We start from the raw sequence: 25,329 nt of genomic DNA on the forward strand, positions 1-25,329 counted from the left end.
CTTTCGGCACCTGGAGCCGGTCTGAGAGACCGAGGCGCTGTAGAGAAGTTGCCCAGTCTACATTAAAGGGAGAGTAGGGGAGGAAAAGAAGGAACGCTTATTTCTGACACCTGCTCTCGCCTCATTCTCTCAGCTCCCAGGAATAGTTAGGAAGCAGAGTGGGTAAAACTAAGGCTATCTGCAAAAACAGATTAGCTCTCATGCAGGCCGGAAAGTGTTTCCTGCATAATCTGAACTTAGACCTTGCTGTACCCTTGTCCTATGTGGTTCAGATTTAAAACAAAAACAAAAACAAAAACATTTTTTTGTTAGCGTGTTGTCTGGGTGAATATGCCAGAGCATGAACTAAGAGTGGTCTCCGTGGCAGCCCCAGGTTGACCTGCAGGCCAGGCCTGGCCCAGCCCCTCCATTGCTGGGAAAGCAGGACAGGAGGAGGAGGGCAGTGGCGGGCGTCACTGGATAAGGCCGGGGCCATCTGCACTACTGTGAGTCAAGGTTGGCTCAGATAGGAGACGCGAGGGGGGAGGTGCAGCTCCTGACGGCTCCGACAGCTTGGACCTGTCCAGGCCAACAAGCCGCTCAAGTGCAAGAACAGCCAGCCAAGTAGGCAGAGCACGAATAAGGACTTAAAGCTTGAAATATCTGACAAGAGATGGAGGGAGGGGAGGACGCCGTCTGGGATTTCAACTGGTGTCTGGCCTTGCCTCTCACTGCTGAGGCAGACGCTTCTGCTACCGTGGGGTGGGATGTGACGCCTGGGAGCTGGTGGGCGTAACCCAGGTGAGAATCCCTTGAGCTAGATTTTTTTTTAAAAAAACCTTCATTTCAACAAATTGCAAAGACAGCTCTGGATTGTTCTCCCTCACTAATGCCCTCCGAAACTAAATTGAACCGCTGTCCACGGTTCCCCCTCCAGTCACCTGCCCGAGGTTAAGCAGCCCTGGGCTCTGTGTGCGCGTGTGGGTAGGCCTGCACCGTCCATCACACGGTCTGGGATGGCAGCTGCGTCTCAGAGCTGGCTAAGGGAGGCGACCCGGGGCGCCGGAAGCCACAGACACTCGTTCTGCTCTTCCACCTTCCTGTGGTGGGGGGGTGGGGGAGGGGGGAGGCCAGCAGTGGGGTGCTCAGCGCCCTTACAGCTCCTCCTGGTGAAGATGCTTTGAAAAGACAGTGGTAGTCAGTCCCAAGTACACATTCCCCACGCTGAGGGAGCTGTTAAAAAATACCAGCGTCCTGACTCCAGATCACATATGGAGGAGACAGCACTTTGATATTTTCAAAATGTAACCAGGTGATCCGAGGGCACGCCCAGGATGACAGCCTCTGCTCTGGACTTGAGAGAGCAGGGAGAAGGCTCAGTGCTCAGACAGGACAGTCCTGTCACTAACTCCAGAAGCGCCTCTTGTACATGGTTTTGCTTAAGCTGAGCCAGGGGTCCTGAGGTTTCATTCAGGTTCAGGAGAGTAACTTCCAAGAGAACTAGCCAGGTGCCACTCGACTGACGGCCCTGAAAAAAACACAGGGAAACCCTCCTACAAACACGGCAGCCTGCTCAGAGCCCCCGGCAAGGAGGGAGAGAGGACAGATGTTCAGAGGCCCATGAATATCAAATGGGAGAAATCGAGGCACAGAGAGAATACCATTTATTCCTAAGGAAGGTGGGAAAAGAACAGCAACCTTCCCTCGTCATAGGCTGCTCTACAACCTGATTCGGGCAGGGCTCCAGATCAGCACCCAGTTTAGGGTCAGAAGCCTAAATGAATGAGAAACGACTTTCTTCACTGTTAGGTTTCTGACCCTTAGCTGACTGGCACTCCCGGCTGTAGCCCTTCTGTGGTTCACTTATTCATGTGTACGCTTATTTAGAGCCCGTCTGGCGACCAGCACTGTGCCAGGCACTGGGGAACAGCGGAGATGAAAGGCTTGGGCCTCACCCTTGAGGAGCTCAGCACAGTGGGGGAAACAGTTACGACGGATGGTCTGAGCGTGGCGATGGGAGGTACGTGCTGGGGAGCAGCACAGAGTCAGGGACAGCTTCTGCCCCCTCCCATCCAAACAGCGCCTCCCAGGCTGCTCGTTCTTATGGGGAAGCAACTCCCCCCGTTGGAATTCTGGATGTAGGCACGGGACAGCGGCAGGACCAATACTGACTCAGACCCTGGGGGGATGACCTGCTCCAGGCCCTCCTAGAGGCGCAGGAGGTGACTTCGCACTTCTCTCAAGCTGGCATTTGCTGAAAGGACTATGTCAAGGCTTCCCCTGGGAGTGGGAAGGAGGGCACCCAGGCTCTCGGTAAATACTACGGGTAGTGAAGCTCCGGGCCGGTTGACCTTGGCAGTCTGTAGCCCACTCTCTGCTTCAGCTTCCCTTAGCGACACACAGACTCACTGAACGTTGAGGTGTAAATCGCAAAGCCCCCCCGAACAAACAGCTGCTAAGCCAGGGTCCTAAGCAAGGCTGTGCTGTGTAAACGTAGCATGGAAGCTTCTAGCTCGAGCTCCATTTAGTGTGGCTGCAGCAAGCTGCTATTTGCCCCACTGCTGAGCAGCCGGAGCAAAATCCTGCTTGGGAGTTGGAAGAGGCACTGAGGACACAAAAGAGCCATCACAGACCTGCAGGCAGAGCTGACAACACGGGGACTCCCGGGAGCAGGGGGAGGGGCAGGCTTCAGCAGAACCCCATTAGGGATAGTGTTGAACACGGAGGAAATCAGGACCCGCCCCCGGTGGCATGTGTCACAATGCAGCTGTCTTCTATCTCCTGTGTGGCGAGCAAGGTCCTCAGGCTGGAGTGTGGGAGCGCTGGCAGGCAAACTACACGGCACAACAGCGCTCGGGGCTGGGTGACACTGAGGTCACTGGGCGCAAGAGGCAAAGCAGTCCAGCTGTCCCCTGTGAACTCTGACTACAGACACAGGTCTGGTTTGGTCTGTGTGCCCACCCTGCTCCTCACCTACCCAAGAGTTTGGGGACCAGATACTCGTAGGAACTCATCCTGAAAGGTCTTAGGTTATCCAAGATCAGAGCTGATCTACGGTGTGGGGATCCAAATTTAATCTCTTAAACCACTGGTTCTCAACCTGAGGTGAGCATCAGAATCACCTGGGGAGCTTTTTAATTGAAAAAAATTTTTTCATTACTAAAAAAAAACCTTTCAATTTGAAAAATGTGAAACACGGAAAATAGAGAATTGCCATGAACTCCCATACACCAACCATCCAGGCTCAACAATTATTGAACTTGTCATATTTGGTTCATCTATCCCCCCTTCTCTCTGCTGAAGTATTTTAAAGCATAGCCCAGACATGATGTCATTTAGCCCTTCCATACTTCAGCAATGCATCTCTAAAAAACACAGCCATTTTCTTACATAACCACAATGCCACTATCACACCTAACACGATTAATAAAATTATTCCTTGGTATCACCTAATATGCCTGGAGAACTTAAAATAAAAATCTGGTGCTCGATGAAGCCAGGGAGGCCCGGGTATTAGTATCTTTCCTAAGCCTCCTGCAGCTCCCAATCCCAGTGTGCAGCCGGGGCTGAGAACCACTGCCTCATCACCCCAGGACTCTTCTATGGGGTCTGACACGAGCTCCACGGATGTCCTACAGCCCCCCATCACATGGTATACAATAAAAAAAAGTCAAGGAAAAGGTGAGTCACAGACCAGGATGAAGGGAAGGAAAACAAAAGCATTAGGAAGTCAGCAAGCCACAGAACGGAATCCCTCATTCAAGGCAAGGCTGTCCTAACTGTGAGGCCCACTCACTCGGTCCCCCAGACCCATCAAAGGTCTGACAGGCTTGGAAGGAGAGTTGTTCGCAGCTGCCCAGAGGGCCCTCAGCACCTCACAGCAGGCCAGCCTGCATTAGGCCTGCTCTATTTCTGGCTCTCCTCCCTCTGCACACTGTCTCTCTGGCCTGGTATTCTGGGCCAACCCTGAGCCTCAGCGCCCGGCTGTAGGCAGGATTAATGAGGCCTCTGGTGAGTGGGGTGCACCAAAACTTCTTGGGTGTGGGCGCTGGGGTTTGGGACCCCAGTCTTCAGTCTTACTTGTTTCATTAAAAAAACCCCTAGACATCCTGCAAAAAGATGAGGCTGTGTCGCTGCAGCTAAAAATACCCCTCTTGGGGGCGTCTGCTCACCGGCTCCTCAGTTAGAGACGCTACAGGGCCCCCTGTGAGCTGTGCGGCGCCGGCAGCTCCACGGGGGCTCTGGGCAGCTGTGGACAGTCCCTGAAGCAGCGAACAGTGAGTCCTGGGAGGAGGGGGCTGGCGAACAAGTAGCCAGCCAGGACGGTCGGCACGCATCGGGCACCTCCCAAACCCTTCTTTTCTTTATGGACCTACTGCCTAAGCCAAGAAACTCCTGCTGCCTTCTGCTAAAACACCATCTCTGAGGATGACCCACAGTCATCGGGGACTGTTGTCGACTCCCCAAGATGCACAGGAGTATGACAGTAATTGGCGGGGGGAGGGGGCATGCCACCCGTTCTGGCTCAGGGCGTGTCTGTGCTGCTGGACAACTTCCAAGTGTGAGTCAGTGGTAATGAGACACAGGTGAGGCCTCTCGGTGGCCTCAGGAAAGGGGTGCTTTAAATGCAGGCTTGACACCTGAAGGGGTAACGGAGTGGAGGCGTAGGGCTTCACGGCAGTGAGGGGGTCTCTTCTCTGGACCTCTTTTCTAGGTCCTCTCAACACCTAGAGGTCATTCACTCTAGCCGAGTCATTTTTATCGGGGAAGATGAAACCCCAGGGAGGTACAGTGATTCTTGTCAAGGTCATAGATTTAGTAAATGGAGGAGCCAGGACTTAAACATGGGGTTTTGATTACAAGTCCAGTGCTTTGTTCCACTATACCATGGCACTGCAATGAGTGAACTCATTCTAAGTATTCAACAGGTATTGAAAGAGCTATGGGAAAAGGTATTTTCACAGTTCAGGTGCCACAGGGACCTCAGGTGAGTGTTCCCTGGATGACCTGGGAATTTTGCAATCCCTGCAGGTTCTGGGGAACTCAAGGGTCAGATTCGGCAACTGAATCAGATGTTCAGTGGGGACAGTGACAGCGCCGTAGATCTGATCTTCAGCCAGAGATCCAAAGCCATTCCCTTCTTTTCTGCCTGGGAGAGTGGGAAACATCTGGTATTAGCTTGACTCTGGGCTGTCAGAAGAAAAGGGGGCAAGGACAAGGCCACGGCTGACTGGTTTGATGCAGGTGTTGTTCTCCTTTCTCATTTCTTGGCCTTGCGTGTGACCCTTATGAAAGAATTTGGAAGCTTAAGTCAAAAGCATGAGAAGACTGGGTCAAAAAAAAAAAAGTATTGAAAAAAACAGTGTGAGGTGTGGGAGAAGGAACAAATTGGTTCAGGAAGAAGAGTGCCAATCGAACATCTCCTGAGTGCTCAGCGTGGGCGAATGTCTCGCGTTGTCCAATGTGGTAGCCAGTAGCCACACGTGGCTATTTGAATTTCATTAAAGATTCTGTGCCTCGGTTGCACTAACCACATTTCAAGTACACAGTACCCAGAAGTGGCTAGACGCTACAATACTGGACAGCACACGTAAAGAACACTTCTATCCTCACAGAAAGTTCTATTGGACAGTGCTGGCAGATTGCCTGGTTGTCTCTGCTCATTTCTTACTGGCCACAATGAGTAGTTTCTGAAACCCTTTTGGGGAAGAACTGAACTGGGGGAAGCTGGAGGGTACCGTTATTCACTCTCCGGCAAACCTTCTAAACCTGAAAACTCAAAAGCTTAGAGCCACTAGGAGCATGAATCCGCCAGTGTACTAGGCTCACCAGGCCCTAGTCCCTCTCTCCCCTCTCTCGTCTGCGTGTTCACAGCCACTCTGACCTTTGCATATTTTATTCCATTTCTATTTTACGCTGTTTTAATTGACGTTTAATATAGCTTAACCCTGCGTGGTGTTCACAGCCCCTCACCAGGGGGCCATTCACAGGCAGAAGCACAATTAATAGCAATCCCCAGAAAATTATGCCCTGTATCAAAGTTGTCATTGCACCGTATAAATGCTTATTATTACTATTGAATTCTCCAGCCCTGACACCTCCCTGTGTTTACTAGGTAGCAGACAATCCTCTATGTTTGTGCCTTCCCTACTCTACCGCACCATCAGGACCAAATATAGCCCTTGTGTGTGTGTTTAGCTCCATTTAGTTGTGCTTTGGAAAAAGGGGGAAAAAGTCAGAGTTAATAAAATTAAATTGCCGGAAAATGTAATTTGTTCCTCCCCCACTTGACAACCCTATGAAAAACAGACAGACATCACCGCTAACAAGATGGGTAACCTGCCTCAGCTATAGGGTGGAGGTGAAGCCCAGACCCTGATACCACGGCATGGCTTTCGGATCAGCCTCCTGTGACAGTAGAGGGAGCAGGTCTAAGAGCACAGGGTGCTGGGAGGGTGGCCGGGGGGCCACCCTGTGCCTGGGCTGAACGTGACCAGAACACAGAGCTCGAGCCTGGGGGGCAATCCCAGCTCCCCAAGGAGCTCGAGGGCAATCCAGCTAGGAAATCTGACCCCTACCCGCCCTCTCTCAGTGAGAAAAGCGAAGCAAAGCAATTCTGTAAACTGCCCTCCTCACCCCCAACACACACACACAGAGGAAAAAGAAAAAACCCTCGACTTGGCACTCCGTGGTTGTTTCTTCTGGGCTCTCGTGAAGCTTAGTTTTTGGCAAGAAAGACAGCAGCTTTTCTACGATTCACATGTCAGGAAAAGCAGTGGACGATTCCAGGTGGGTCAGACACCTGTCCTCCTCCCACTCTGGCAGGCCTTCCCGTCCTCTTTGCCGTTCTCTCGGCACCCTTGTCCAGCGAGTCTTCCTTACAGAACGCAGAGGCCCCGGAGGACTTCCTCCTGACTTAGCTTCTTGTTCTTTTCTCACAACGGAGCGTAGAGAACACACGTGCTTACCGCTTCTGTCCACCTGTCACATTCACCTGACTCCCTTTTACACGCCACCGATGTCACAGTCTCCAGTTATTGCCACCTGTGCTGCAAGTGGATGGACAGGTGGCGGTGGCTCTTGCCTGGGAGGCGCAGAGGGGAGCAATACAACGGGAGCGTGGAGACGGCAGGTCTATGAATCACCGCGTGAACGTGCCCTAGTGATTACCTTCTTCCGGCCTCAGCTCCCAACCACTGTGAACCGTCTGGACTGGACAGTATAACGTCTAGAGGCCTCATACCTATAAAATGCTCTAAGGCAGTATTCAGAAGGCTGTACGCTCAAGTCCTTGGAAGCTGAATGGGTCATGCTTATTTCTATTTATAATCCTTTTTATTTTTGCACTCAATGCTCTATGGAGAAATGTAGATTTCTATTCTAAATTCTTCTGACAAAGGAAAAGCTCTATTTTAGGTTGTTTGACGGGGCAGTGTTTTAAACTAGACTGAGTTTCCCATATTTTATTTGCTTTGCCTTCTCCCATCTTTGCCTAAAAGCTTCTAAAAAACCAGAAATGCTTTCTGCACTCAGGCATAGCAGGAACTGAGGCTGCCTTGGCTGAAGGAAGAAGACGGTGCCCATCCAGGGCCCTAGTGGAGCAGGACTGTTTGCCACCTGCTGCACTCGCTGCCTCGTCTCCAAATAGGGCCCGTTCTGTAGTTTGCTGCAAATGTACTAGGAGCTGAGCCACTAGCACTTCCCACCCATGGCAAGCCTCGAACCCTCCGTACTCTGGCTGCCAAGACGATCTGAAAGCAGGGGGCCACTTTCCAGCTTAGGAGAAAAACACGTGCATTAAGTGGAAACTTCTTTTCCCTCCTCTCCTCCTCCCCAGCCATTTTGAAAGCTTTAGACTGAAAGGGAGGAAAGGAAGACCTGTCTGATGAAGCCGAGGAAGGTGATGGAATTGTCAGAGACTTCCCTCGCCCCATCTATGCAGGCCAGGACGGTTTACTAATGATCCATAGGGAAAGAACAATCGTCCTGCTGGCAGCTTCACATGTAATTAACCAGCTTCACAGAGAGCTGGCTGCCTTCTCCGGGTCTGGCACCTGCAGACCGCAAAGCTACCTGACATAGTGGCACTGGGTTTCTAGCGAAATCTCCCTGCTGGGAGAGGGGCATCCAAAATAGTGACCTTGACCCACTGGGCACTCACTCAGGATACGTGACTGCGATGGCAGTGCTCCTCTGCAGAAGCCTGGCCCTGTGCTCGGGCTGACACGGAAGACTGCAAGCTGCCTGACGGCAACCACAGCTCCGGGAACGCGACTCCCATGAAGTGCCCGCTCAGGTAAGTGGCTCCCTCTGCCGGGTGGCACAGGTCACGGAGCAGGGGCAGCTTCCGGGCGGCCCTCCAAACATTCGCTGCTCCGCAGTCAGAACTCTACTGACTGGAGTTTCTGGAACTGGCTCATGCTGTGGAGGGACTGAGAGGGCTTAACGACCCTGCGGGGCATGGTGGACAACAGGTGCTTCTGTGTAAAGGTACGTGCTAGAGAACCAACGAAATTCAAACCACCACACAGAAGGGGAAAAGAGGCTGGGTGAGCCAAGCGCTGCCTCTGCAGTCAGGGCCAACCTCCCTCTTAAGTGCCCTGGGATTCAAAGATCCTTGGCGTCCCACCAGGTGAGTGACGTTATAATATTTGCCATTCGAGACGCAGGTTTTAAAAACCAACTCTTTAGTGCTTGGCGCCTGAAATGTCATGAAGGGGCTGGGCCTTGGGGGGGTGGTCTCCATCACCTTCCCCAGGTGAGAGCCAGAGGGTGTTTCCACTGAGGCAGAACAGAACAACACACGCGCACACATGCACCCACCCTTCTGGGGCTTGTTTCTAAAGGTGAGAAAGAAGGCAGCTGATAAGAACTGTCTCCATTCTTCACCCCTGGTGGAAACTGAGTCCTCCTAACGTAAGAACCCTTCCTCCCCCGCTCCCCACCCCACTTATTCCCTCGGGCTGAGCCAAAGTTAAGGCTCCCGGACTGCAAAAACAGCCAGTTCACAGGGGTCATGGGCTTTTCACTCAGCGTACTCAATTTACATTCTGTAGAAAAATGTACACTAAAGGCAGGCTGTGCACTTCAGGAGGACAGGGGGAGGGAAGTGCTGGGGGAGGCAGCCACGCCACGCCGCCTCTTCCTGAGAGTACAGCCCATGTGGCCAGCCCCTCAGATAAAGCCACAAGTCAAAGAACAGGCTTCCCAGCCTCTTCCCGCAGTCTCCTTCCCCACCCAGCTTTGGTTATACAAGCCGAACCCAGTGGTCCTCTCATTCCTGTTACAGCAGCCCAGAAACAAGAGTAGCCCAAGTTGCAGACCAGCAAAGTAACAGGCAGAGGGAGAGGTCACTGATGGCTTGGTAGGAAATGGATCGCTCATGCTGAATGAATGGGGACTGCCTGCCATCTGTCCTTGCCGCCGCTTTAATCAATAAGGGAAAAGGTGAACTGCTATTGATCTCTTCAACACCTCTCAATGATACTGTACAAATTACAGAAACACAAGAGGGAGGGTGAAGAAGCGAGAGAGGAAGGGCAGATAGAAGAAGTCTGGGCAGTGGGAGAACGCGGGGCCTCCCTGGAGGTGGTCTTCCTGTCACGGGGTGTTAAGGATGCTCGGGGGACGTGTGAACGTGTCAGCTGGAGCCCCTCCTCACCCCTGGCAGGGCTGCCATGGAGAGCAGCCTTGGGGCTCCCTCCGCACCTCATGGGCTTGATACAAGCCACGTGGCTCCTCCTCCTGTACACCGAGAGGCGCTGCTGATCCCAAGGCCTCGTGAATTGCTGACTTTGCCATTCTTCAGGGGTGTTTGGCTAGGTTATCTCAACAACTGCCTAAAATCCTGTATGGGGAAGCAAGAACCAAATGCTTCGAGCGTAATCTCTAGCTTCGCTGTACTAACCCCACCCCGAGTCAACTGGCAAAAAAACCCCAGAAAAACTAGATAGTTTCACCTTTATCTGCTACCTATCTTGAATCATACTTGCTACTGACAAAGACATTGGCTTCCGGGGTTCAAGCCTGACCCTTGAAACACTCTGGGCTGAAAGACATGTCAAAAAGATCAAAAGGTGAGAGGTTGGATCTGAATCCAGGGATCACGTGCAGACAGGCTTGATGATGTTATATGTAAATACAGTGTTCCCCAGCGAAGCAGGAAACAGGGCACATTGTTACCACAGACGGGCATATCAACCCATAACAGAAAGACATACGTGTAGTGTCTGATTCTCAGGACCTGGCCCAACCAGTTGGCTTTAAGGGAGACAGAATTCTTCAGTGCTCGAGGACAGCTGCTGTTTACGAAGTATGCTTATTAGAACCAAAGTCATGTCAAGTGAGAGGCAATGTAACAGACAGATGGCATGGCAGAGGGAAAGGGGAAATATGACCCAAGGTTATTAGCTCAATGAGGTAAAGAATGGTCCGATCTCAGGGTCCAGGAACGACAGTTCTCTTGTTTCATCAACTGGGTCTAACTATTCAGATGCAGATGAGGAAAAAACTGTCTGACCGGGAGCTTCCTCTCCAGGCCACACAGTGCCCTCAGCTTGTGGGTGGTTATTTGTCATCTGGGGCCTGGCAACCCTTTACTGCATATGTGGGAATGACAAGGGGCTCCTCAGGGATCTCGCCACCACGCCTTTCAGCATTCTCCAGGTGGAACAGGGCTGAGTGCTCCCATTTTGCAGATGGTGAAACCAAGGTAGGCAGTCACATGTCAAATATAAAACAGAACCCAACCATAAAAAGCCATGTGTGAAAGCAGTGAGAGCCCTGGCATGATTCTCCAGGGACGGTGACTCAGGGCGTGATTGTGTAATTCTGAAATCAATGACAACACAGTTCGCCAGTCTCCCCACCTTCCTCCCACAAATACCTGAAGGGCCAAAACACAGAGCAAAATAAAATGCAAGTTACAAAGCTGCTGATGTGTTTAGAGTGGAAGTGCTGAGATTAGAAGGAGGAAGTGGTTAAGTGCACCCTGGGCGTTTGGAAATGGCCACGTCTGCAGCCCTGTAAACCGATGAAGGATGAGCTCTGGCCGTCTCTGCCAGGCAAACAGAGAGACCGGCCCCACGCTCAGGAGCGAGAGTGCAGCTAAAAGAGGGCATGAAGATAAGCAACAACTATTTAGCAAATACCAGTATCCTCTTACAAGGAATCTTCCAATTCCGAAAGTGACCCTATTCTAAAATTACCAAGTGGCAAGTGGCCAGGCCGAAAATCCATATCCAATCAGTGGTAATGGACTATTTGTTGCATCTCCTCATATAAGGTTGCAGTGTTGCTACAAAAATCCTGGGTCAGTAGTTGTAGATTTATTTAACTGGAGAGGTAACGGCATCCCAGCACTGCAAGCGCTGGAGAGACTCCTGAAGTGCAGTGGCGAATGCAGGGCTCTGGCTGGGGAAGGACGGACCTGTTGGTCTTATGTGCATGACCTTCCACCTCTGGGTATATACAGTCAATGCCGAGATCCTTTTCTGGTGACCATTACACAGAATTCCAGTGTACCAAGAGAAGGGAAAGGGAGAAGAGGAAGGCATTATGCTAACCTGGAAAGAAAAATGGCACGGTGAAGCAGCTTCCAATTCGACCTTTCATTCCTGGTTCAATGGATAGCTTTTGTTCTTGCTGCAATGAGTGTCCCAAAGGGATTGTCGTGGGTTCTTTTCTTATCCATTTTAATACTGGCTAACATCTAGATCTTTCTTTAGAGCTCCTGCCTGGCACTCCACTCTCCTCCAGCCCTCCAACTGAACACAGATCAAAGATAAACTCAATGGCAATCAGACTGATGTGGTCATGGTAAGGTGGTATGGAGACAAAAAAGACCACCACTACACCATCAGAGGATAAGGAAGCGTGGACCAGCCAGGCTCTAAATAAGTCATCCCTGTATCCCCCATTTTCAAGTCCCAGTGACACTGGGAAATAAGTAAGGTCAGAGTCCAGTATAGAGAAAGCATGGGAGAGCCCTTGGTGTTGGCAGATCATCCTCCAAATACCCCATGGCAGTCGGAGTGAATGGCACAGATACTCAAGCCACTCCTTCTTAGATGTCCACGTGGTATGTATGGAGTCCTGGCTTCCCCCTCTTTGGTGACGGGTGGCTTATCTATGGTCCACAGTCAAGTCTAGAAGAGGCTCTGTGTGTAGGTTCAGGACCTCTCAGCATTAGTGTTTCCACTGAATGTGACCCTGCCTAGAAAGAAGCTGTTCTAATGTGCAGGAAGATGCAGAAGCAGCGGCAAAGAGACCCCGACTTTTATCTTCTTTGTAGGAAAGAGACTGGCTGACCCCTGATTCTACTTAAATGCTCCCAACACACAGGCCTGTGCCCAGCCCACCCTACCTGCTCTGGCTATGGTGGTTTGTCCTCGGTGAAGTTCCAATCCTAGATTTTAGCTAACCTCCAAGAGAATTTTCATTCATAATAAAAATGATGCTGTGAGCTCTTGCTCACTGAGTGTTTACTATCTACGAGGGCACCAGTGCTGGGCACATTACATATATACATTATTTCCACAGTAACCCTATAGAGCAAGTGCCCTCATTATAAGTGAGGCACTTAGGTTTAGCAGGTCGGCTGCACTGCATAACCCCAGGGGCACCATTCATACTGAATTCTATTACGCACTGAGATTGCCCTGGTTTTAGAGAGGGTAAGGATCATGGTCAACGTCACACAGTACATGGTGAACCTGGAATGAGAACCCAGGTCTGACTCTGCACACATTACTAACAGAGTCTTTGTTAAGTGGCCAGGAAGGGAAAGATGTCCTTAAATGGGCAGACATGCTGTTCAGACCAGGTTAGGGGATCTCTGCTGTTAATTCTCAAGCTTGCTCATAATCTTATTTCATGCACCACTGCTTTTCATAACAGACCATTGGTCACTTTCATTTCCAAAATCCATTTAAGTTCAGCTGACCAGAAACTGTCATGGGTAGAGCGGCAAGTGGGAAGTTCATCTATAAGCCAGGTTTGGAACCCAGAGGATCTCGTCCAGTCCGTGGCAACAGACACAAGCAGTGGGCATGCTAATGGCAAGAAGAGGGCAGGGTTAAGGTTGGCTCATCCACCAGAGCAGTCAGGCTTGTGTCCCTGGGGGAGTCACACGTGAAAAACCAGAATGTTAGTATTACCTGGAGAGCAAATGCAATCTACAGTCCGCTTTTCTTTGCGGGCAGCTCAGGCGGCCCTGCTATTGTCTATTAAGAGCCGTGTTCTAAAATGATATCAGTTGAATTATATAATTCCAAGGGGATTATTAATATTCAGGCAGTGGGCATGTCTGGGAATAGTTAGGACAAACAGAACAGGGAGGCATGGGGCCTGAAAACCCCTGAACATGCCAGCATGAAAGCTCACACTCAAGTCTACATGGGCGTGGGCCAATGTGTTGGGGTCTGAGGTGAAGCTCTTCTGGAAACAGAGTGGGCAGTCTATATGAGGCCGTCTTGCGTGTGAAAAGTAAATATTATCTGCTAGTCAGAAGGTATTAATGAAACAGAACTAATTTCCAGATTAGGCTTCCAGAAAGAAGTGGACAGACTTCATAATAAGGGATTTCATGTGAAAAACACAAATTCTGAGTCCCTTTTCTTCAGCCCTCTGTCATTATATTAAGAATGTTAGCTCCCCCCGCCTTTTTTTTTTAAAAAAGAGAACCCTAACCAAAGCTTAAGAAGCAGTGAACATCCAGGGTGACTGAAGAGGTAAGAGATATCTAAATTAAAATAAATGGCACCCAGCTCACCCGGCAGGCACCTTTACCTCTGAGGGGTCCAGCAGTCTCTTACCTCCTGATTGCAATTCTCCATTTGTTCCAGGTCAGAGGCTCTCCATAGTTCTACAGAAGGTAGACCAGGAGGCTGAATGTGCCTGGCAATAGCCATCTTCCATAGGGATGACTCATAAAGAACATCGTTTTATGTCAGACAGGCAGATAGTATCGAATACCATAGGTGGCAGGGGTTCTGCTTAGCAAGGCTCTGTTTGAAGGATTTTTACGACCTTACGTTTGTAGTGATAATCTGTTAGCAAACCAGTAAATGCATTCTCCAGCGGCAATCACTGCCCACTATACTCGCTTCCAGGCCTCAATTTAGATGAAGTTCAAAGTAAGTACTATGGACTATTATAGCAGAAAGATGCAAGAGGAAGTCATGTTTGAGCCTTTTACAGCTTTACTCTGGGACTGATGTGGGTTAGAACTAAAGATGGAAAGGAAAAACCAGTGCCAGGGACTGCCTTAGCATTGCCAAGGCTTCTACTTGTGGAGGAAACAGAATGCGGCAGGTCTAAAGACTATACCTCTAATTTCCTTGTGCTGGAAAGAATATTAAGAAAAACCAAACTGAACTGGCAGAAAAAATACAGAAGTCTGTCAAGGAAGAGTTTACAATAGTAGGGACCCATTGTCCAGGGAAAGGAAGAATACCTCTGCTGAAAAGGATTTTCTTCCCTGAGATAGAATTACTTTCTTGAGACCTTCCTATATATCCTAAGGAGGCCAAATCTCTTGTGGGCCTAAACCTTATTCTGCCCACAATCCCAAGAGCCAGCCCGGGATGCAAACACTAGCCTCTGGAGGGCAGTGAGGCCTATCAAACCTATACCAGTCAGGCTGTATGACATAATTACAGGTAATAGGATCTTGGCCAAGCCAATGAAGGATTAGGCCCAGCAGCTATTTCAGAAGAATGGATGCAATTCCATGCTTGACTAGCTATGAAAGTTCCAAGCTGAAGTACAGGGGAACAGACAACAGCCAGCTGAGCCAGCAGCTTTGCAGAGAGGAATCCCACTGGAGCCAGCACGCTGCTGGCACCCATCAGCGCACGCTGCTGAGCTTGCTTGGGAAGAGACCGGTGACTGGCTCCCAAGGAGTTTAAAAGCCGATAAGGGGGACCAGCAGCCAGGGGAAGGGGGAAGAAAGGACAATGTGACAGTCTTCATTTTAGCCTCACCTATTCTCACTCTGATGCCACTTTCACTGAATGGGACTAAAATGGGAATTGAAGGCCCTCCTTCTAGAGCTTTTAGAGATACTTGGCAAGGGGCAGGAGCCCAGAATTGAAGGGGCTGTAAGTGAGCAGATAACAGCCTGGTATTCATGTGGGGCTTACAACCTATCAGTGAACAGGAATCTGAACTTCAAAATAAACGCTTCACCTCATTTAATAGTTAGATCAACAAAAGCAGAGGATGGAAAACAACCAGGGAGGGAAAGAGACAAGTAGCCCATATTAGGAGAGTGGGGAAGGGACACTAACCACTTTCTTTGTGAACACCGGAATTAAAAAAAACAAAACAAAGCATTCAAATACCATTATCTTATTACCCCATCTGTAAGATGAGGAGACCCAGGGAGGTCAGGGTCCCATAGGAAGCACACAGTCAGGTCTGAGTAATGGAATTTTTCAATGAGAAGTTCCTAAATTAGCAGCTGTGTGTCCAACCTCTATACTCCAGAGACTCCCTCTCCACCCCGCAAATGCTAAGCTTAGAGAGCTTTCCCGAAGAACTGTAACAGACAAGAACAGGCCTTCTTCCCAATCTCCAGAATTAGGTCACAGGGAATCAATTAGTCGATTTAATGAACATTTATCTATTGAGTATCTCTTACACATGAGGCAAGATACGAAGAACAAAGACAAAAGCATGCTTCTTGACCTTGAGGAGCTAACAATGTAGTGGGGAAACCAATACAGACAGATGCCTTCAACATCATTGGCCAGTACATGACAGATGTCTGTATGGACAAGGTGCTTTGGGGACTGACAGAAGGCCATCTCACCCAGCCTGAGAGATCCAGGGAGGGCTTCTGAGAGGAGGAGGCATATCTTGAAGGACAGGTGGGAATAAGAGAGCAAAGAAGGGGGGTGGTTGGTATACTGGGTGGAGAGCTCAAGCTGACCCAAGGGGTGGGAGAGATGGAATGGAATGTTATGTATGGGGAATCCTGAGTATAATAAAGTCAGTTCTGATGAGGTGCAGATTGTGGAATGAGTAGTGGTGATACATGAAGTTGAGAGGTTATCAAGGATATACGTAAACTAAGGAGATTAAACTTCATCCCAGACGCAACGGGGAGTTACGTATTTATAAACAATGCACTTAAGTCAAGATTTCTCTTTTAAGAAAGGTTAGAAATAGAAATATGGATATACATGATCAAACTGATACGAAGACAGGTTAGCAAGGAATCATACAAAAATTAAGGCCCACAAAGGCCAAGCAACAGATGAAGCAGGAATCAGGCACTCAAAAGATACAAGAACTGTGACAAGAGGAGAGTCGATATTTTGGGAGGCAGGGCCACAGCAAATTCCTCAGATCCCTCTGCAGTCTTGAGAGCCCCCAGAATCAGACCCAGTGGCACTGACCACTCAGTCAGTGCTGGACCTCTAGGGAGATCCTTTACTAATTTATTAGTTCTAGACATTTGAGGGTTGAGAAATATACAGTATGGCTAAAAAGAATGACCACCTTCTAATAGCAAAACTGGCAAGACTGGGGGAGAAAAAGCACTCGATTGGGAATACAGACATTTGGGTTTTGGTATTTGTCCTACAATAAGCTCTGTGAATAGAGGCAGTTCACTCTGCATCTTAGTTTCCAGAACTGTAAATCGTGGGATAATATTTTTCTTATAAGTTTGCTGTGAGATTAAAACAAAATATTATATATGAAAGAACTTTTGCACTAGAAAACGCTATACAAAATTGATCACTATTAAGACAGAGAGTCTTTACCTGACCCCCTCCCAACCCTGTCAAAGAAAATAGTCTTAAATTAATTGAAAAAATAGACTGAAAGACCCCTGGTGGGTGATGAACTGTCAAGAATGTGCGGGGAGGTGAGAAAAGCCTTAGCCCCCAAATAGCCTTTAACGCCTCCTGCGATAAGAGAGCTGTTTAGAAAGCTGTCCTTACTGCCTTCCCTCTTTCCTGGGAAGTGGTAGAGATAATCTAGAATAGGGTGTCTTTGTACAAGTAAGTGCAACATTGCTGGACGGCTGGCTTGCTTTTCCAGTAGGTTGTTATTCCCGGCTCAGCAAGGGCTGCCAAGGGGCACGGCACTGACAAGAGTCGGAGAGCAGTGGGTGTCCTCCACCCTGGTGGATTTCCCCGTGGTTGGAACCATCCTCATTGCCTTGATCTGGAGAAGTAATGTGGCTACTGTTCCGCCTCCCACGCGTCTCCTGGACAGGGAAGGGGCCCACACAGACAGACAGGAGCAGGAAGGGCGACAGGGCACATACCACAGTGCTTTGGGCAAAGACAGGGCGTGGGGAAAACACTATTTACATCAGTGGTGAACTGCTTAGACCGGTTTATCTTTTTCAGACAAGATGCAGCACACTTGGTGCTGAAACAAAGGAGAAGGAACCACTTTCCTTTTATTTAAGTATTCTTTCCCAGACAAACCCCTCCATAAATATATACCAATATTCACTGCTGAGTCCATATTTCTCTGAAACATAAATACTTGCTCTTCAAACGGCAACAGTTGCCTGTAATGCTTTCACGCATTTTTGTTTTTAAGAGCACGGGTAGTGGGAGGGAGGGCATCCAGGACTGAGCCCGGGCCGCTGCAGCCTGCAGAATGAGCTCCCCGGGGGGACATCCTCCCTTTTGATGCCAGCAGGAAGAAGGGAAATAGGTCAGGGCAGCAGCCAGAGCTTTCGGCTCGCTGTCCAGCACGAGGACGTCATTTTCCAGGCAGCAGCAAAGGGCCGTTTCGGAGATCTCAGGACAAAGGGGTCACGGAGAAAGGCCTTGGAAATGAGCCCCCAGCCCCTCCCCGGGAGCTGCACCTCCTACAGCCTGGAACTGTGAAGAGGGTTCAACAGCGGCACTGATCTCTTTTAATAATACTTTACGCCCCCCTCTCTAAAAGCGCAGGTTTTCCCAACAGAGCTGCAGAGGCAGCAGTGGGTCAGTGAGCGAGGGCTGGCTAGCTGGCCTTCCAAAACGAAGGTGTGGAGAGATCCCAAAGGACTGTTTTATTCACAGGAAGGGCCTCAAAAGGAAGAGGATGGCTTGGGATTGCTGGATCAATGTTTTAGATAGGAATGCCAAGGCAGAAAAGAATCACTTACCCAGGACCACGTGATAACTGGAGTGTGAAAACCTCGGAGTCTGCACTTTTAAGCCGGTTATCTAATGCTCTCTCTCACCACTACTTCTGGGAAGACGCTAGCAACGGGCACAATTCCCCATCTGGGAAATTACACCAGATCTTCCTGTCCTTGGCAGTGTGGCAGGGAATTGCCTGAAAGAGGCAGCTGTATTGGGGGAGGGGGGGGTGCCTGGCAAAGGGGGTGTCACCAAGCACATGCCGTCCAATGGGACACAATGATCTCATGTTGTGTGGTCCAGAAGTAGCCCACCCTCAAAGCCCGGGGACATGAGAACAAACTCATTTTCAGGGCTGTACCAAGCCATTTAAACCCAACTTGACAAAACCCGTACAGCACCGTCAGCAAACATTTCTGATAAAAAGACAGTAAATATTTTTAGCCATTGCAGACCACATATCCTGTTGTAACTGCTCAACTCTGCTGTTATAACATGAAAGGAGCCATAGACAGTACATAAAAAGGTTAGTGTGGCTGTGTTTCAATAAAGCTTTATTTACAAAACTGGCAGTGGGCCGGGTCTGCCCATCCCTGCTATACACCAGCTGAGTGAGGCTGAGAAGAACTGTTGAAGGCCTTTCAGAGTTTCTTGGCTGCTTTGGCCTTCAAGGTCACGAAGAGAATCAGGTAATGACATGGTGTCTAGCTTACTGTTAATGACCTGAAGCTGGCAGCACCACCGGAACACCCAGACCACTGACCTGGAACAGTCCTCCCAGACTCCCGACTCAGGGAAAGGAACAAAAGCCGAGAGGAACCAATGGCTGAGGAGAAGGACCATGTAGAAAAACGGAGAAAAAGAAGAAAGGTGATGAAAGGTGGCAGGGGAGACACTCAGGAAAATGAGCTGAGTGATGGCCAGAAATGTCAGGCGCTCCGTCCTGACTAGTGTCATCGTAAAAACACATTTCAGGAAAGCAGGCTCTCAGGTCTCAAGATAACGGGGGCCAGCTGAAATGAGAGGAGTCTCGTGTGAGACGGTACAGGCTCCACATGAGGATATGGGATGGAAAGACTACAAGTCTGTCTCCACCCAAAACTGAGAAGGAGACAGGCAGCAATTCCTGCTCTGTCTGCCCAAAGCTAAGACAACCCACCTCATAAACAAGGAGTCGCTTTTCAGGGCCAGGCACCCCACACCCCAGCTTTCTGTCTGCTCCCCGGCAGGGGCTGACCTAGGGGCGGTGGTCATTACACAGTCTCTCCCCTACTTCACTGAATCCTTCCCAATTCAGTCTATGGGTTCTGGAGTCCAACTTAATGGCCATCTCTCTGTGGGATCACACATGGGGCCCAGGAGGTGCTGTGAAATCACGAGATCCATGGGCTACTTACTCCTTTCCTACACGAGAGAGATTTATAGTGACTGGGAAAAGCAGGCAGGGGGTAGAGAAATCCTGGCCCAAAAATAAGATAATAAAAAAGAATTTAGGGGAGGGGTGGGGCAGGGTCAAGGCCAATCACATCTTCACAACACCTGATTACCTGAGCTAAACGTGATTATCAAGGGAACAGGCACAAGGTAAGAAAACCCATTCAACTTCGGCCCACAGGACAGCAGCTCGGCCCCAGAGGAGTTCCTGGAGTGGAGGCCGCCCTGAAGGTGAGAGCCGTGTGTGCTGAGAGGCTGCGGAGCCCTGCTCAGCCATCCAGGCGGCCCCGCGGCCCTTCTCCTAACGGTGGGAAGGACCTCTACATCCAAGGACCAATCCATCAGTCTTTTCTAGATCCTTGGGGGGTGGGGGGAAGATGGCAAAGAGAAACGCTCCCCAGGACAACCCCTGGAATAAAAATGAAGGTACTATACAGGTAGAAGTAAGTGAATAAACCTATAACAAAACAAAACCCTCTCTTCATTCCTACACCATTCAGAAAAGAGTTTTCATATGTTATATAAAGGGAAATGGCCCAGGAGAGTAGGCTGTAACTGGTTCCTTTAGTCAGAATCTCAAGTTATCCTTTGTTTAGGCCATACCCATCTTTCCTCTGGATAAAGACCTTTCAAAACAGTCAGCCCAAGTAATCATACAAGCAGCTAAGAAAATGTAGAAATGTTCTCGATCAAGAGGCCCCAACCCACGGCTATGAAAGATTGGGACATTACAACCAAGAAAGATCAATATCAACTTTGGATTAGACTAAGGATCTGCAAACTTACATGTCAGAGGCACCAACGAAAATGGGGAAAACTTTTTATCTTTTTCAACAATCAAATATCAGCAAATACACAGACAAAGGTAAGGTCATAATAACCATGAGAGAGTAAAAGAGTTTTGGGCCACTCACTCCTTTCAGTGGTCAGTATTCTCTTTGACCCCCTTGTGCTTTTGGGTATCACCAGCGGGCCAGAAACATGATCAGGAAGAAAAGTGGCTGGGGAAACAAGAGTTGAAAAAGAAAGGGAAAGAAGCTTTAGGAGATGGGCAACAACAGGAAGAGGACTCTGGTGACAAAGAACAGAAATGTGGCTTAGAGAGTAAGTGCTGAGGGTGTTACTAACAAACGTCTTCGGCGGTCCAGTGAGGGGACTGCCTCCCCCATCCAAAGCACAGCCAACCAACCAACGTCTGGTCCTGCTCCCTCTGTAAAGTCTTTAAGTCATGACGTTGAGGGCACTCACCTGCTCATTCCAACATGAAACAGCTCTGTAGTTCATTATCCAAAGGGGATATTACAGAGGGAAATTCTAAAATATCTGGCCCTTCGACCTAATTCCTGTGCAACGTCAAAAAATTTCAACAGCTACTGACAGACAACAGGAGTGTTTGGATTCTTGAAATACTTCTCTAGTGGGAAGCTCTCTTTAACTGATAACAATTCAACCTATGTGGTGGAGTTACAAAATAGGGGGGAGGGGAAAGACACCTCGCATGCCAACGTTAAGGATGGCTTCTTCACAAACAAATGCATCTGACCACAAACAAAACAGAGCGGAATGTGAGACTGACGAGACAATTAAGGGCATTAAGCACCCCCCCTAATATATTCACTGGCGTTTCAAATCAAAATGAGAGATGCGGAAGCTTATAAACAGGTATCTGTATCACTTAGCAACCCAAAGAAGACCACACATCTGCTCCCAAAAACCTACAAAGACTCATGAGCAAGATAACCTCTAGAACCCCCATAATCTTTTTCACTCTATGGGTATTATGATATTGCATTAAAGCAGGAGGTATCCTATGGGTTTGTTAAAAAAAAAAAAAAAAAAAAAGGAAAAAAGGCAGATCTAAAATCCTAAGCCTGAGCCCAGCACACTCCCCACTGGTCCTTTTTTGTGCCCACCTAGCAGGATGAGTGACTGGCATACTCCTGGAAAGAAGATGGATCTGTTGACTATGACTTGATAAAAATTAGCAGGTAGATGGGCACCATGGCAGCTGAGCAGCCTAACTCCTGCCTGCAAGAGCCAGCCCAACAGGCAGAAACAAAAATACAATTAAATTAAGTCAGAAAACCCGCTACAGAAAATGCAATTACTCAAAAGATACAAATAAACGTTCAAAGAAAATTGGCCCCTGACAGGGTTAGTCAAGCTTCTAAATCCAGCTGGAGGCAGGCAGCTCAGCTAATTCGCCAAGGAGGAGACTGCAAGGCCGCAAGCTCTCTGCCTTAGGATCCTGGCTGGGCCGGCCTGGTGTTCAGCCCACATCTCAGGACGCCCACGGTGAGGAGCAATTGGAGGGCAGCTGGCCAGTGGAGCCGGGCTCAAGGACCAGGATGTGGGCAGACACAGAACGGATCATGGCCGTGGAAGCCCGAGCACCGGAAAAAGGGGCAGACTGATCTCTGCCATCAGACCGAGCGAGCCCCACTTTCTCCCCCTCCTCATCCAAGAAGCCCCTGGAAGATGCCCTACCTCTCGCTGCAGCACCAGCTCCTTGGTGAAAAGCGTTGCTTCCTCACTGAACGGCTCTCCCTCCTGCACCAAGCCTGGGAGGTTTCGGGCTCCTCGGGGGCACTCGATGCCTGTGCCAGGAGAAAAGAAGAATTTGTGATGAAAAGGGGTCCACTAGGCCTGGTATCCAGCAAGGATGGTCACCTGACCCTTGTAACGAGACAGGCGTTTGATCAGAATGCCATGACACGAGGTAGGGCAGAGGCAGGGGTAGAAGGGGAGGCGTTTAGTTCTCTGGAGGTGGGAAAAACTAACACTATCACAGCAGCAACAGCGAAGAGGAGATCCCAGTCACAGAATCTGGGAATTATTAAGACCATCCAGGGAGTTCTAAATAAGATATGCAGGAAACACACATACCCCAACATGTGGCATGAATCCTCATCTTGGACTCCTCGCTCCTTACAGGCCTATAGTCTCACTGCTTTAACCATCACTTACATAAATGGCTCTCTCACCTAAATTACACTGATATCCCCAGCCATTCTGCCTCCTGAGAGCCATTCCAGCCATTTTCTCTTTACTATCTGACTTTCACATCCAATTCAAAAGTGTTAACTTGGTGTCATTTTCCTCTTCAAATAAGCTTCCCCCTCTGTCCTCTGGCTATATTTGGGACGACAGTACCATCAGTATTTCATTTAGAAGGAGAGAGAGAAAAAACAGAATCCTGATGAAGTATCATGTGTCTGGAGCCAGACAGGCCTGGATTCACACCCTAACTGTCACTTACTAGGATCTGTGACCTTGGCCAAGTTACTGAACCCTTTCAAAGCCTCAGTTGTCCTATTTGTAAAAACCTACTTCACATGGCTGTTGGGTGAACTAGGGGAGATTATTAGGTAAAATATTTAGTACCATGCCTGACATATGGAAAGGTTCAATACATTTTAGCTCTTTTTATTTTACCATTATTATCACTGACACAATTACCCACTCTCAGAATCTCAGTCATCTTTCAATCTGCAAACTAGACTATAAGATTCCTGAGGGCAAAAATCTTACCCTTCACACTCCTACGTATTCAAGGACAGTATTTTATACAATACAGGTGCTCCTAACCAATGTAGACTGCCTTTTCTTTCTCTTTGATTCAATCATTCATTTTGCAAATATTTATCACCAACAGTGGTCACCTGTGAGAGGCCATGAACTATGTCACATTTTAATGTCTGGATTAGACTTATAAATATTTCCAAAATATTCAAACTGCAGCTGTAATTACGAAGCCAAGACTTGAACTAGGCTAGAGACGTAGGAAAAGAAAATAATCAAAATATGGGGGTGGTGAGGAGGAATATGCACTTAGTGCCCGTGTCGTTAAGTAACTGCCGGCCTCTCCTGCTTCGATAAGGCAGGACTGGAAGGTGTTAGCTCTTATTTACAAACAGCCTCGGGTGAAGTTACAAAAGATCTGGCACAGGGAGGCGCGGGCCGCAGGGCAGCTAGGCTACTGCAGACACCTGCTGGGCGCCTTTGGGAGAAGAGGGGCCGCCACTGCCGGGACTGAAGGCACATTCCTTACGGATGAAGCCAGGTGGCTGCTCATGTTTCTGGCCACAGCACAGATTCAAGGTCATGGAGCTCAGAGGAAAGGTAATAGTTTATACCCTGGTCTTTCAGAAGCTCAAGAACAGAGCTTTCTCTCCAAGCCTCAAAAGAGGAACACACGACATCAAACAGAACGCTGGACGGGGAGCACGGCACAAGGAGAGAACCCGCAGCAGGAGAGCGGCTGGAGCTGGTGCCAGGACCACTCTCCTGCTCACACGAAGAAGGGGACGGTGAAAGCCCTACCCAAGCGTCACCTGGGCAAGAGCACCAGGGCTGCCTCACTCTCTCCCGGCACTTCAGTGCCAGGCTGTGAGGGAGAAGTGGAACTGATTTTTGAAAAAGACATCAATAAACTCATAGAACCAAAAAGCCTGAGATTAACCTTGCAAAAAGCCTGAGATTAACCTTGAAAGGAGAGATGGGGGAACAAGTAAAATGAAAGATAGCCATGATTCTTACGACATTAATAGCCAAAAACATTTTTCATTCTGCGTCTGTGAACTAAGCAAAAATTATAATTGTCAGAAAGAAAAATAAACAATTCTACTGAAACTTCTGGTCACATAACCATAGGTAAAGCACTGCTGAGGAGACAAGAGTAACGCGAAAACAAGTGTTCAGTTTGTTTCTGACTCTTGGATGGGGCAGAACTGGGGTGCTGTTGGTGGACTGTTGTGTCACTTAAAGGACCCAAAGAGTCTCCCTAGCTGAGCAGATGTCCCCACTCTATTCCTGTAGCTGCCTTGGTATTGTGAAGTCTCAAGAGAGCAAGAGACCCCAGCAGCCCTCTCTGAATCCTGGGAGACCACCAACTGATTAAACTGAGAAGCAAGATGGCCCCGTGAGCCCAGGGAGCTGAACACATCACGCTGAAATGGATTCAGATCACCTTCCTGGAGAGAAACCCATGGGCCCGTGGTGACCAAACGCCAACCACTGCATGTGGACCCAGAGGCGAAGGAGGGCCTACGTTCCACTGTCCCTCTACTTGCCAGGAGCTGGGCTACAGCTCTTCAAGAGGAGAAAGCTGAACCAGGATGTTTCCCTGCCCTTGAAGTGGAAAAAGTAAACACATCCAAGCACATCAATTCCTGTCAGGCAGGCAGGTAAGAGAAAGGAAAGCGAACAGAAAATTTGCTTGAGAACAAGAATACCATCTCTGCTTTTATCATTTACTTCCCTTTCTGCTGGGCTGACTCTTCCCTCTCTTGGACTTGTCTCCTCTGAAGTAACCCCTTCCCAGTCAAAACCTGTCTCAATGTCACATCTCAGCTCAGGGTCAGGGATGGCTGAGTCGACACTGCTTACTAGGATAGAGAGAGGTTGTATCTTAACAATAGATCCAGTGGGAGCAGGTAGCAAACAGTGAAACCCAGCTAAACCCAGGTATAAGCGCTAGGAGGACAAAGAGCGGGAAAAATGAGTACTTACTGAGCATCCTTGACTATCTATGAATGGACCCAAGTACCCAAATCACCGCGCTACTAAGGGGCCAATCTGAACCCTAGACTGTCAGATGCTAAAGCCACTGAGCAAATGCCCAGTTTTGGAGTCGAGCACTGCTGTCCCCAGAGGGTGTCAGACAAGGCAGGAGTGCAGGGCCTGGGGACGCGATTTCTTGTCGGGCAGGCGAGTGGAGACACAGCTGGGGTTTACACGTAATGGCGGACGGGCCCTCGGCCCCGGGTCGTCACCATAGCAGAGGTGCAGGCACTGTCGGACTGGAGCACAGAGGCAA

The 25,329-nt window shown here is 49.2% G+C and overlaps 2 protein-coding genes across 2 annotated transcripts in view; one reads left to right on the forward strand and one right to left on the reverse strand.

The window, feature by feature from the left end:
- Positions 1–25,329, reverse strand: part of SND1 (staphylococcal nuclease and tudor domain containing 1) — a 417,459-nt gene that overhangs the window by 72,911 nt on the left and 319,219 nt on the right. The window contains exon 16 of the mRNA XM_036862917.1: positions 21,999–22,108. Within this exon, the coding sequence (XP_036718812.1) occupies positions 21,999–22,108 (110 nt within the window). The remainder of the gene's footprint in view (positions 1–21,998; positions 22,109–25,329) is intronic.
- Positions 1–25,329, forward strand: part of LRRC4 (leucine rich repeat containing 4) — a 53,556-nt gene that overhangs the window by 14,732 nt on the left and 13,495 nt on the right.

This window comes from Balaenoptera musculus, chromosome 9, assembly GCF_009873245.2.
Source record: "Balaenoptera musculus isolate JJ_BM4_2016_0621 chromosome 9, mBalMus1.pri.v3, whole genome shotgun sequence".
In the NCBI taxonomy this organism is placed as follows: domain Eukaryota; kingdom Metazoa; phylum Chordata; class Mammalia; order Artiodactyla; family Balaenopteridae; genus Balaenoptera; species Balaenoptera musculus.